The 13600-nt window shown below is 44.3% G+C and overlaps 1 protein-coding gene across 7 annotated transcripts in view; it reads left to right on the forward strand.

Annotated features, from left to right (window-relative positions):
• The window catches only part of OXNAD1 (oxidoreductase NAD binding domain containing 1), a 99912-nt gene that overhangs the window by 4770 nt on the left and 81542 nt on the right, over nt 1-13600 (forward strand). For 6 of the 7 annotated variants that reach the window (XR_003854549.1, XM_029589237.1, XM_029589238.1 and 3 more), the window contains 2 exons: nt 9700-9857; nt 10248-10314. Coding sequence is in view for 6 of the 7 variants with exons in the window: in XM_029589237.1 (XP_029445097.1) it covers nt 9727-9857; nt 10248-10314 (198 nt within the window). In the remaining variant the exon portion in view is untranslated. Of the gene's footprint in view, nt 1-4842; nt 4940-9699; nt 9858-10247; nt 10315-13600 lie in introns of all 7 variants that reach the window. The other variant, XM_029589239.1, reaches the window with a different exon arrangement.

Below are 13600 nucleotides of genomic sequence, written 5' to 3' on the forward strand. Positions count from 1 at the left end.
CTTCTCGAGGGCCCATGTTCCTGAACACTCTGAAGATTCTCTACTGCCTGGAAGCTATCACAGATACAGACAATTGTGAGTTACCATTGTTCTCTGTACTCTCTCCTCGAGGGCCTACCCCTTTCCAGCTACTGAGCCTTCTAAGACCTTATGTGAGATTAGTCATCCAGTTCTGGGTATGAACACAGTATACCTGTCTACTCACTATCTATAGTTTCCCTACAGCTCGGCTACCCTGGGATTGTGGTTCCAGTACCTGAGGGACTTCAGCCCTGTTGGGCGTAGCAGCTCACTACTGCCCCCTCTGGTGGTTCTACTACCTGTTTAATAAAAGAATTCTGTGTCTGTCTCTATACTCAAGCCTAGCTGGTGGTCCCCTCTCAGGATTTCCTCCTGGGGGCGCTGTCATCTGCCATCAGCCCAAGGATTCACCTATCTACATTCCTCTACAGCAGAATGTCCTCTCTAAGCATTCCGCTGGTAACAGATGGCTACTCCTTTCCTACCAGGAGTCTTCAGCAACAGATTCATAACAGCTTGCTAAACCTCCTGCTGCAGCTAGTACACTACAGATTGCTACTCCTAGCTCTAACCAGAACTTTCCTACAAGTATGCTACTCTTACTCTCTCAGGAGTCGAAGCATAAGAGATTGCTAACTCCCTAGCAGATCCATAACAGATTTCTAACTCCTATCTGATGCCTCTGCCCATCCAGCATCAGATCTACAATAGATTGATCTATTCTTCCAGAGGGGAGGAGTAGATCTGTGTGCGAGCTCCCCGCCAGAGGAGCTCGCACACAACACCCCTTGAATACTGTGTGCAGTTCTGGTCGCCAGTTCTTAAAGATAGTGCAGAGAAAGGTGACCAAAATGACAAAGAGGCATGCAACTGCTCCCCTATGGGGAAAGGCTAAAGAGGTTAGGGCTGCTCAGTTTGGAGAACAGACGAGTGAGGGGGGATATGATAGAGGTCTACAAAACCATGAAAGGACTTGAACAGGTACATGTAAATCGGTTATTTACACTCTCCTATAATAGGACTAGGGGCACTCCATGAAGTTAGCAAGTAGCTCATTTAAAACAAATTGAAGAACATTTATTTTTCACTTAGCGCATAAGTTAAGCTCTGGAATTCAATGCAAACTTGTCATAAACAATAAGGCCAAAATTAAACTAAATAAAATTGGCTAAAATAGTAAAACTGTGGTTAAGGAAATTCAAACATAGATAATAGGACCTCATTTACTAAGCATTTTTCCCATAGACACAGAATGAGAGAAAAGCCTTAATAAATCAGGCCCTTAATTTGAAAATTCATAAATAGGCAATCTCTGATTTTAAAAAAATTAAAACAAATTTAAAATTCAGCTGGATAAAAATAAAACATGCTGAGACCTAAATATTTCATGTTAATCGAAGGCCTGTTTAAATAGGTTTTAGAAAAGTTTTAAATAGTTTCAGATATGCAATTTTCCTGAGCTCATAAGGAAGCATGTTCCAAAAAGAAGGTGCAGCAATAGAAAATACACATTCCCTAGTCACAGAAAGTCTGGCCTGTTTAACGGATTGGGACATCAAGCAAAGACATCTGGGAAGAGCGCAACGATCTTGTTGGATCGTGCATACACACATTGCATTGGCCCAGGGTAAAACATGAATTGCCGGAACTTTTTATCGGTTAGCATGGCCACCATGTAGTTAATCCTTCATTGAAGTGGGAGCCAGTGGAGGTAGACAAGCGCAGGGGTAATGTGGGCATTCTTATTACAGCCAGTAATCAAACAAGCTGCAACAGTCTGTAAAAGTCGGAGCAGTTTGACATAAATGGCAGACCCATATAGAAGAATTACAGTAATCTAGAGCAGATAGAAATTACCTGAGAATAAAAGTGATTTAAGATCTCTCAATTTAATTTATTGAAACCTGCATGGACTTTCAATCTATTCTGGGGAACACAGGAGAACTTTGAATCAATAATCACACCTAGGATCCAGGCTTGTGAAAAGATGGGTATACCAGCATCATCAACTTGAATACTCAAAGGGGTTTCTACTGAGTTACTATAGTTAATCACTATGATTTCAGTTTTTGTAAATTTTTAATCATGATAAAAGCGAGGTGGGATTCTCCAGAGGCATCTTTGAGGAATTTTAGGACCATGGAGAAACTGTGCCTCATACAATAGAAAGGAAAACCAGAACCTGTTCCAGCTTCCTAAAGTGGATGCAGCCAGAGCTGCTGTGACCAGGAAAACAATATAAGAATATAGGAATTGCCATAGAGGGTCCATCAAGCCCAGTAGTGCTAATCCGGATCACAAGTACCTGGCAAAATCCCAAACAGCAGATAGATCCCATGCTGCTAATGCCCAGAAATAAGTAGTGACTTTTCCCAAGTCTACCAGGTTAGCAACAGTTTATGTACTTCTCCTCCAGGAATTTGTCCAAACTTGTGTTAAACCTAGCTATGCTAACTTCCCTTACCATATACTACAGCAAAGAATTCCAGAGCTTTATTGTGCATTGAGTGAAAAATAATTTTTTTCCAATTTGTTTTGAATATGCTACTTAATTTCATGGGGTTCCCCTAGTCTTTTTTTTTTTTTTTTTTGCATTTTTTGAAAGAGTAAATAACCAATTTACACTTACTCATTCTATTCTACTCATGATTTTATAGACCTCTATCATATCCTGCCTCAGCTGACTCTCCTGCAAGCTGAACAGCCCTGACCCCTTTAGCCTTTCCTCATAGGTGAGCTGTTCCATCCCCTTTATTTAGGTGTTTTATATAATGTCATTCCAAAAGAAGATCACAAATGTTACATTATTAGGGTTCTTATTCAAGGTCAACAATCATATGCTTTTGTTAATGTTCTTCATAAAGAATTCATATTCTATTCTTTATCATTTTGGATGTTCTTCTCTGTACCTTTTTCAAATATGTTGACCAAAACTGCACACACTACTTCAGGCACAGCCTCACCATGTTGTGATCCTGATAGAAGAGAGCTCTGCACTGAAGGATCCACCAGATCCCAATATAGAGGTGCTGTTGGCGATTTGTAGAGGCTATGTGGCAAGAGCCTCTATATGCTGAGATCAGTTCAGCACTGAGCCAGAGGAAGCACAAGATGGAGGTGGTGGCCACTACTAGAATCCGGAGCAGTATTTATAGTCTGTATCCTGTCTGACTTGATCAGGGTTTCATCCAAGCAGGTGGCCTCAGCAGTAATGTCCAGGCATCTGCTACGGTTGAGGAGTTGGACAGCAGATTGAGCTTCTAAAGCCTGGTTGATTAGTTTGCCATTTGGAGTGAGCTCTTGTTTGGGGAAAAGCTGGTGAAGGAACTGGGGAATCAAAGCCCCAGAGGCTGCCAGAAGCCTAAGGCAGGAACCCTGCTTGGGGAAGTTTCTACAGGCTGTGCCCAAGGGATGCAGGCAGTATAGACCAGGCAAGCCACAGAGCAGCCAGAGGTCTAGGCCACTGGGCTGGGCTCAGACCTTTTGGGACAGTAGATAAGAGCTGAGAGAGCAGCACCCGGGGGCTGACAACAAGTAAAGGCCCCCAACAATTTCAGGGACTACTTCTCACTCCTGCCAGTAGGCAGGCGCCTGCAAAGGTTTTATGAAGAGTGGGACCACATTATAGGAGGCTAGTGGAGTTTAGAGGTCATTCAACAGTGATAAGTCCTGAAGTTAAAAGTACCAATAAAGGAAGATTTTGTCATTTCCCCATGCAATGTAGAAAAAAAGGGGGCCATCGAAGGTATAATAGACAGATTTCTCCAATTAGAAGCAGCAATACCAGTTCTAGTGGCAGAGCTAGGATGAGGCCAATATTCAATTTATTTTTGTAGCCCAAAAATGGAAGGAATATTCTAGCTGATGCTGAAATTAAAGGGAGTTAAAAAGACCCTAACAATATTACACTTACAATGGAATCCTTGAAAACAATAATAGCAGTAAGAGAAGGAGCGTTCTTATCCTCCCTAGATTTGTTGGAGGCATTTCTCTGTATCCCTATCAGAGGAACATCCAATATTTTTTGTTTCGTGACAATGGGGAGACAATGACAGTTCGTGGCAATGCCTTTTTGAACTAGCAACAGTACCCAGGACCTTTGCAAAGGTTATGATAGTGGTAGCCTTCCTCTGCAAGGAAAGGATCTGGGTGCATTCATACTTGGACAACTGGCTGATCAGAGACAGTTCTTTCCAGGAGGATATCTAGGCAACAGGAAAGGTTTTGCAGATGCCGAAGAGGCTAGGCTGGGTGGTGAACAGAGCCAAGAGTCACTTGCAGCCCTGTCAGATATTGACTCACCTTGGAGCCCGGTTTGACACAGAGCAAGAGAAATGTTCATGACTAGCAAAGTATTGACAATGTACAGGAAAAAATAAGGGTGATGCTGACCTCACCGGCCCCTGGGCATATTTGCAAGTACTTGTGTCTATGGTAGCCACTATTGACCTCTGGGTTCCTGGGCAATGTAGGGTAGATAGTGGCTACAGTAGATTACAAGATTTAACTGATAAGTTGATGATACAACTTCATTAGTTTTAAGGGAGCAGTTGCTTACACTTTTTTTTTTTTGTGAGGTAATCAGTTTATTGTAGTACCATAAGTATACAAGATTTAATAAAGTACAGTTATTTTCTTTTTTTGTTTTGGTTAAAAGTTGTTACAGAGCAAAGCATTTTTATGAAAAATGAGCAGAACTCATTCATTATCTCTAAATTAATTTGCACTTGTCAGTTATGCAATGCCAAACTAATTAACCTAGCTGAAAGGTAATGAAAACAGTTTTATCTCACACTTAGACTTTTGGTCACACTCCTGCAGAAATCCAGGACCTGTCTCAGCACACCATGAGGAAAATCCAGCAAATCCCCAGCTGTCAGGATAAGTAGAACCCAGGGATCTCACAGATGTCTGTGAGGTATGCTGACAGGAACAGGGTAAAGAGGTTCTTGGCTTCTTTAGTAATTTCAGGGAATAAGTTTGCAAGGCAGCTACTCCAAGCTTTAAGAGAGCAGACTGTGCTGAGCATGGAATTCAGTCTTAAACTTGCAGGTTCATGGGTATAGTGAACTGCAACAGTCAAAGGTTTGTTTGGTTTTTTTTTTTTGGAAAGAAATCCCTTACGGAAATGTTCTGGGATAATCCAGTCTGTATACGTTGGATACCTTTTCTTTGTTCGGAACCTCATTGCATATTCAATTCCATAGGATCCAACATTGATCTTGATTAGATATTACCACTGTCTATAGACACTGGATTGGTTAGTTGCATATGAATATTCTCACTCTGGTAATAGTTGATCAGCAGGTATTGTTTTATAGCTGGTTTCTTGGCTAGATACAAAGTTTTAACCAAGGACATGCATACAGTGTCTTGTGGTCTTAGCACTTGAGGTGCACAGATGTCGTCTGATTAGGTAAGAACAATTGCACCTTGTCCTCTGTTCTTCACAGTCCCATATGAAGTTCCTAAGATCATTATGTGGCTGAAGACTATCTTTGTGTTACTTATTGAGCGCACCCCATGGGGTGCACTCAGCCATCCTGTGAGGGCCCCCCTGGGGGGGGGGGGAGGGGGGAATACGTGACGAGACAGAGCACTGAATATGTGAACCAAGTTTAGCAGACTATAAAAAGACTTGCTTGAACACAGAAAAAGGAGCAACAGCATTGTCATTCGGCTCTGTTTGCTCCCTTAGGGGTAGATTTTCAAAAACGGCACGTTGGCGTACTTTTGTTGGCGCTCCAGGCGCAAACAAACGTACGCAGGATTTTAGTAGATACGCGCGTAGCCGCTAAAATCCTGGATCGGTGCGCGCAAGGCTACTGATTTCGTGTAGCCGGCGCGCGCCGAGCCGCGCAGCCTGCCTCCGTTCCCTCCGAGGCCGCTCCGAAATCGGAGCGGCCTCGGAGGTAATTCGCTAACGCCCTCCCCTCACCTTCCCCTCCCTTCCTCTACCTAACCCACCCCCCAGCCCTGTCTAAACCCCCCCCCTACCTTTGTTGGGGGATTTACACCTCCCAGAGGGAGAAGTAAATCCCCGCGCGGCGCGCCTAGACGCACCCCGGGGGCGGTTCTGGAGGGCGCGGCCACGCCCCCGAGCCCGCCCCCGAAACGGTGCGCCGCTCAGCCCCGCCCCGACACGCCCCCCTCGGAAAACCCCGGGACTTATGCGAGTCCCGGGGCTCTGCGCCCGCCGGTAGGCCTATTGAACAAAGGCGCACCTGCGCGCAGGGCCCTGCTCGCATAAATCCGGGCAGATTTACGCGAGCAGGGCTCTTAAAATCCATCCCTTAAGGAATAGCAATCTTGTCCCGCCTTAGGTTTCCTCTATCTTCCCTCTTAAGTGATTGCCAATCTCTGCAGTTTGTTATGAATTTGTCTTTTAAACCATTAATACACTTATTACCTTTTTAAACAAGTCGAAACTTCTTATAGGATATGAATTTAAATGCGCGGTCTTTCCCAGAAAGAGAGTAAGCTGAAACTAAACACTACACATCCTTGTTTAGGGTCATGGCTTTTACCCTACAGCAAGAACCCATATGCATCCCTTGCAGAGGAGATTTTAGGCCAGGTGGTGTGTGTGTCCCCCGTCCCCCCCCCCCCCCCCCACCTCAAAGTCAGGATCACCAGAAGCTATCATGACATGAGTCAGAAGGAACCTGGGGTGGTAGTTGGTCAAACCTAGAAAAGGGAGTCAGCCTGGAGCCCTCATAGTGGATTACATTAACCATGGACACAAGCAAGACAGGATGAGGGGCAAGTGGTATATGAATTTTGATTCCAATCAGACACCATTTTCAGTAAACACACTGGAGACCTAAGTAATAAGACTGGTGTTGAAGAGCTTCCTACTGGTGATAGATGGGGAGGCAGTAAGGATTTTGTTAGATAAGGTAACAGCATGTGTGAATAAACAAGGTGGCACAAGGAGCAGGCTGGTTATGAAGGAATCAGAGCTCTTGATGGAGTGGATGGAAGAGCATCTACAGGAGACTTTCACAACACATATAGCAGGATCTGGCAAGTGGACATCTAGTCCAGCAGATGCTAGACCCATGAGAATGGGAACTAGCTGAGATAGCTTTCAGTCATAGTGGCCAGATGGGGCCCTCCCTAGCTGGACCTAATGGCAACACGCAGGAATACCAAGGCAAAGGAGTTCTTCAATCGAAGAAACATGGTAGGATCTAGAGAAATGCATGGAGGGAAAGATGGCCATAAGATGCTATACTGCATTTTTTTTTCCCGCTCTGGTCCATGGTGGGCAGAATATTGAGAAGGATTGCAGATTTATCAGGCTCAAGCTAGGGGATCCATTAAGATTCAACCAAGTAAGAGGTCTACTAAGGCAAGGTCCAGTGACCATGGAGAATCTGGAACCATTCTGTCTTCAGCTTTGCTCTTGAAAGACAGAAACTGCACAAGAGGGGATATTCAAGATAGTAATATCAATGGTACTAAGAGCGAGGAAGATGTCAACTTCACTTACTTACATAAGAATCTGGAGAAATTTTGAAAGATGGTGTAGTTAGCAAAAAGTGCTACAACGGAAGGTGGAGTTGACCACGATTTTTCAGCTTCTTCAGGATAAGTTGGACAAGAGCCTAAAGATACTCTTATTAAGAGTCCAAGTTGCGCTCATTGCTTTCTATAGGGGACAAGTGAAAGGGTCCTCTCTGGTATCACATCCAGTTGTGATTCGCTTTTTGAGAGGAGCAAAACACACATGCCCATCTAGGATGCCACTAGTGCCACCATGGGATCTAAATTTGGTCTTGAGAGCATTGGTAACAGTGCCATTTGATCCTGTCAGGAAAGCCTTAGTAAAGGACCTTACTCTAAAAATTGCAATATTGGTGGTAGTGTGTTTGGTGAGGAAGATCTCAGAACTGCAAGCATTATAGTGCAGAGATCCATATCTGTCTTTTTTCAGGGAGGAGGTCACAAATAGGCTTGGGCTGCTGTTTCTGCTGAATGTAGTATCTGATTTTCCATCTGAATCAGGTTGTATCTTTTAATGGGCGGCAGGGTTAGGGACTTTGTAGGCAAGAAGGAGGAACTCAGGTTCCTGGGTTTTCTTAAGGTACTTAGAGGTAGCCAATAAGTTCCGAAAATCAGACAAGCTTTTTGTATTGTTTGCAGGGGCCCACAGAGGGAAAGCGGTCTTTAAGGCATCTATTGCTCATTAGATTAAGGAAGCAATGCCACAACCTATATAGTAAAAGTAAAGTGAATTCCAGAGGGGCTGAGGGCACACTCCACTAGGGTGCAGGCAGCATTCTGGCAGAGTACAGAGCAGTAGTGCCCATAGATATTTGTAAAGCATCCACATGGGCATCACTGCATTCATTCACAAAGTATTATAGGCTGAACCTTCAGAAAAGGATATAGTTTTTGCAACAGGGATCCTAGAGGCAACTCTGGGGGTACACTCCCACCTGGGATAGGTACTGCTTAGATACATCCCTCTTGTCTGGATTGGTCTGATAGGACAACGAGGAAGATGAAATTAGGTCCTTACCTGCTAATTTCCTTAAATTCTTCCAGAGCATTCCAGAACCTACCCAAAAAGACACGAAAATAAAAAAGAGAAATAATACAATAAGAAAAATGTGAGACCCTTTCCTTAGGAGAAGGAAGAACAGAATCAAGGCTCAATTTCTTTTCGTTTTATTATGCTAGATCATTTTTTTCTTTATAAAATTCTTTGTACTTTGCCTTATGATCCAGAGGGAACTCATGAGACAGCTCTGGCAACAGACTACTGATGCCTTCCCTGCTGTATCAGGCTATATAGACGAGAGGGCATTGGGATAAAGAACTTGCCCTTTGCCGCCATTTGCTTTTAGAGACAAATCCACTTGTTTGGACTGATCTGGCAGGACTTAAAGAAAATTAGTAGGTAAGGACCTAATTTCACCTTTTCTTGGCATGCAAAATGTTTAAAAGCTCATTTATTAAGAAAAATTTTGTCTTTATTCATGTCTAATTTCTCTGTATCCTGGGAAGTTTTAACATAAGTTTTTAAATCATAAACTCACAAAATTAAACCTAATCCTGTCTTAGTCTCTTACAAACTTGGAACGATTAAGAGTTTTTTTATGATCCTGATTCCCCCCCCCCCCCCCCCCCCCCCCAAGGATAATTATTCTCTATTCTCACTCCCCATCCCAAGTCTTCAGCTTCTTCTTATATAGTTGCACTTCCAGCTTGATTGGCAGCAGACCCAACCAGATCTATGTGATCATGGGACTTTGCAATGACCTTGTTTTCAATCACTCTTCCATCTCTCATCTAGCTGAGTCATGGCAGTGATTATCCTCTGGTTGAGAGGCATTGACTAATGCCCTTAGAAATTTGGTACAAGTACACTCTTCAGCCAGTCAGTAGTTGTTACTGTTGCTAATCCTCCCCCACTCCTTTTCCATGTGGGCTGTAAATAGTGCCTTTGCAGTGTCACTAACCCCTGCTGGAGGAGCAGGAGTTGGACTCAGGAATCATGACCAGGTGTTCCACACAGCAGCACTGCCATTGAGCTAGGGCATCTGCCATGTGCAATTTTTAGATATATGTATGTGTTAGTATACAGTGACAGCTTACTGAATGCATTTTTATGGTTTTGTGGTTTGTTTGTTTTTAACTAACTTTTTTTTTTTTTTCTGGGACTTTCAGGAGTTTGTAACTCATCCCCAGCGCACCATGGCTCATGCCGCAGTTTCTGCTACACTTTCTTTCCACCACATATTCCGAGGAACTGCTGGAATTTTCACTGGTCAGCCTATGTCATTGCTGTGGAGGCCCCTTGCTCTGTGTCGCTGCGTATTTAATAGGTGGGTTACTAATCTGCAAACACTATTAAATATTGATTTTATTGAGCCTCTGCTCTGCCAAAGAAACAGCTGATTACTCTCTGAAACAATAGGCCTCTGGGTATATTACTAAAGGGGTCCTTTCTGTCATGATTGCAAATAATTATTTATTTACTTTTAAATTATTACTGACATCTGTCAAGACCAAAGACGTGTTACTGAGGGGTGGGGGAAGAGACAGTTCTTGCATTTTTTGTTAAAATTTATGAACATTGATAAGGACTAAGATGTAACTCTGGGAGGGGATATTATATCAGTATAGACATAGCTTAGAGTATGCATGGTGACCTGTCTCCTTTAAACTATAATATTTAGTCATGGTAACCTTTCATCTGGATTTGTTTGAGGTAGAAGGACAATGACTTCAAGTAGAGAAATGGATCACTTGGAGAGGACAGCAAATAATTTTCGCCAAGAGGTTGGTATCTTTCTGCTATGCAGAACCTGTCTTGTTACTTTCAGTTACTCACAATCCAAGGCTGGGGATGCTGTTGCTAGAAGGTAGAGGGAAGTCCTAGGCATTACACAACAGCAGCACTAGTGGCTTGACTCAGTGTGAGTGTATTGAATTCTGGAGATACTTGACTGAGAACTGTTGTGATGAGAGAGACAATTCAGAATAAAGGACTGAAAATGGGGGAAATCCTTAGGTAATGATGGCTAATGGTGCTGTAGCCCAGCAGGGACTGGCTGAGGACCCAAAAATTTAGCTCTGCCTGAATTATTTTTGTCAGCTTTACATTCTATTATCAAACTATATCTAATTTCCAACCACCTCTTTACATAGGGTATGTGATTTTGGAATGACACTTAATTATGCTAGTTTTTAACTTGTTCTTACGGGGGGGGGGGGGGGGCGTAATTTTCAAAAGGATTTACAAACTTAAAACTGGGTATTATATGTGAAAATGCACTTTATGCATGCAAGTGAGCTTTTGAAAATTGCTATAATATATTCCATTGAATAGTCAGTTTTACATGCATATGTGCACTTTAAGCATCTAAATGGACTTTCGAAAATTGCCACGATAGTATGTTGCAATTACATGCGTAACGCCTTTGAAAATTACCTCCACAATGTGAAGATACCGCTCAGTTTTGCTCATTATTGATATGATTACATTTTACATAGGGCCAAATATATACTAAGCATTTTCTCCATAAAAACAAAATAGGAAAAGCCCGTTAGTAAACTTGATCTGTATGTCAGGCATAGGCTTTTGATAAGGGCTATAACGGGTTAATCTTTTTAAAAAAAGTTTCCCCTGCATAAAGTTTCTGCAACTATTCATGATGACTAAGACATTGCCAAGAAAAACAAAAGCATTACCTAGGTTTTGTTTGCTTTAATTAAATGTTTCAGTGGATATTCTTGTATAGCTGTTTGTACATTAATAACTTTTTTGTTTCTTTAGTTGGGTTTCTGCTGTTGAGAGGGAGGTCTCACAAAAATGTTTTTCTCTGAGAACAACAGGATGATAGTCCTCTCACATGTGTGATATCATCGGATGGAGCCCAGCACGGAATTTTAATCTCAAAGAATCTAGAACTTTCAAACATGCCCTACTGAGCATGTGCAGCTGTAGATATCACCCTGCCCCCTAGGCAGAGTCCCTCAGTCTTTTTTTTTTTTTTTTTTTTTTTTTTACACTGCATCTGCAGTTTACAGTCTGTGTCCTCTCCTTGCTCTGTCTGTTTTTGTACCTTTTTGTCCAGTGCTGGCAGGACTGAATGAGTGCAGTTCATGGGTAATCCTTGTAGGCCACTGAACCTGGGGTCTCGTCTGAGTTCTACCTGGGCAGGAGTTCCTTGTCATTTCGCCGATCGATCGGCATTGATGGAAGTTAGACGGTGAAGAGATTGAGGACCTGTGGGGGGGGGGAGGCAGAGCTCATCCTCTCCACACTCCAAGGAACTAGTCTCCACGGGCAGAAGCCCTGGATGACATAACATCCCCTCTTGCTTGCCGGTGATGGCAGTGCAGTCTCCCTGGGAGAGAGGGTGAGCAGCTTAATGCCGCACTTTTGGTGCCATGTCCAGTAATGGTTGCCCATGAACCTCTGACCAGTGCACCATTAATCTGATGCTTTGGCAGGACCACACGGGGACCAGAATTACCATTGAGCACCAATATCACCCTTGATGCCATCAAGATGCCAGGGCACCCTCTATATCATTGAGGTGCATGACCGCCCTCGATACCATAGGCATCGGTGGACATGGAGTCTCGATGCACCAAAGTCATCGATGCCTTGGGCCTGGATGTGGAGTAGTGGCACCAACCTCTAGCGTCGGGGACCAGGTCTGCCATTGAGCACCATGAATTCCCCTGATGCCTTCGAGGCTGACTTCGATATTGTTGCTCTCGAGGCCTCTGTGCCCCCAATACCACGGTACCATTGTTGCAATCGATGCCATGGTGCCCTCAGTACCCATGATGCCATAGACCAATTTGACTCCATCGAGGTGTGTGCATGGCCACCCTCGATGCTGTCGAGGGGCGTGGCCTTGATGACATCACGATTCAGAGCTGCCTCGATACTATTGGCACATTAAATGCCATCGGGATGCAGAGCCACCATGGAGGCCATCAGCCGTGTTTGCCACGATGCCTTTCGTTGCCACTCTAGACTATATCGAACACCACTATAGAGGTGCTGGGTTCGCCATTAAGTGCCCTGGTCATCCTTGATGCATCATCTGCCGGGGCCCTTGAGTGCCATTTGAAGACCTCGGGCAACATGGATTTCAGCCTTGAACAGCTTGAGTGCCAGGGTCGCCATCTACTCTCAAAGCACCCTGATATGCTAAGGCATCCAGACACGGTGGTCCAGTGCCCTTGAGGCTACTTGGCAGTATCCCGAAAGGGCACTGAGGAGCACCATGCTCTCGTGCCACTGCTATTGGACACCATGGATGCTGATGATCTCAGGGTCTCTGAGGGGGGGGGGGGGGCATCGGAGGCTTGCCTTGATTCATACACTAGCAAGGCTATCGTCAGCCATAGCCACTGGCAAGAGATGCCATCGTGCTTACAGCATTGATGCCCTTGGACGAATAGATGAGCTGAGGGGAATTGTTAATGGTGCTGGCAGTCGTCGGTTCTTTTGGGCATCGATGAGCCATGTTGAGGCTGCAGAACCTCTACCTGCAGGCACCCCTAGCATCCTTGGTACTGCTGGTCCAGCGATGTCTTCAGGCACCAGGGGTTCTGTCAGTGCTGCCGGGCGGTGCTATATACCGTCAAGCGCTGCCAAGGTCCTCGGTGCCGTGTCATTTGGTGTCCTTGATGTGACCCTTCGTTGGCGAGCACTATAGTTCTGTGGGCCCTACAGGCACCGTCATCACTGTGGGCAACAGTGGATGTGGTTGGATGCTTGGGACATGACTACAGAGCTCCATGGACTTCGCTGCTGTCATTCCATGAGGAAAACTAAGGTGAGCCATTCCCAACACAGTCTCAAGGGCTGTGCCAGCTTCTTGGAGTGTTATCAGATACTGGAGGGGCTGATACCATAGAACGTCACCCAGCGACACCGTTGTCACATTGTTCCTGTTCATTCCACTGTGAGTTATTACTGTGACAATGGAGCACAGCATGCATGGTCAGGTACGGCAAGGCATCTACTCAAAGTGCCTTGAGTGATGGCAGGCGGCATTTTCCCTGTCTGTGTAGTTCTCAGTCGAGCCAAGATTCTGCCATC

This window comes from Rhinatrema bivittatum, chromosome 2 (genome assembly GCF_901001135.1).
Source record: "Rhinatrema bivittatum chromosome 2, aRhiBiv1.1, whole genome shotgun sequence".
Taxonomy (NCBI): Eukaryota; Metazoa; Chordata; class Amphibia; order Gymnophiona; family Rhinatrematidae; genus Rhinatrema; species Rhinatrema bivittatum.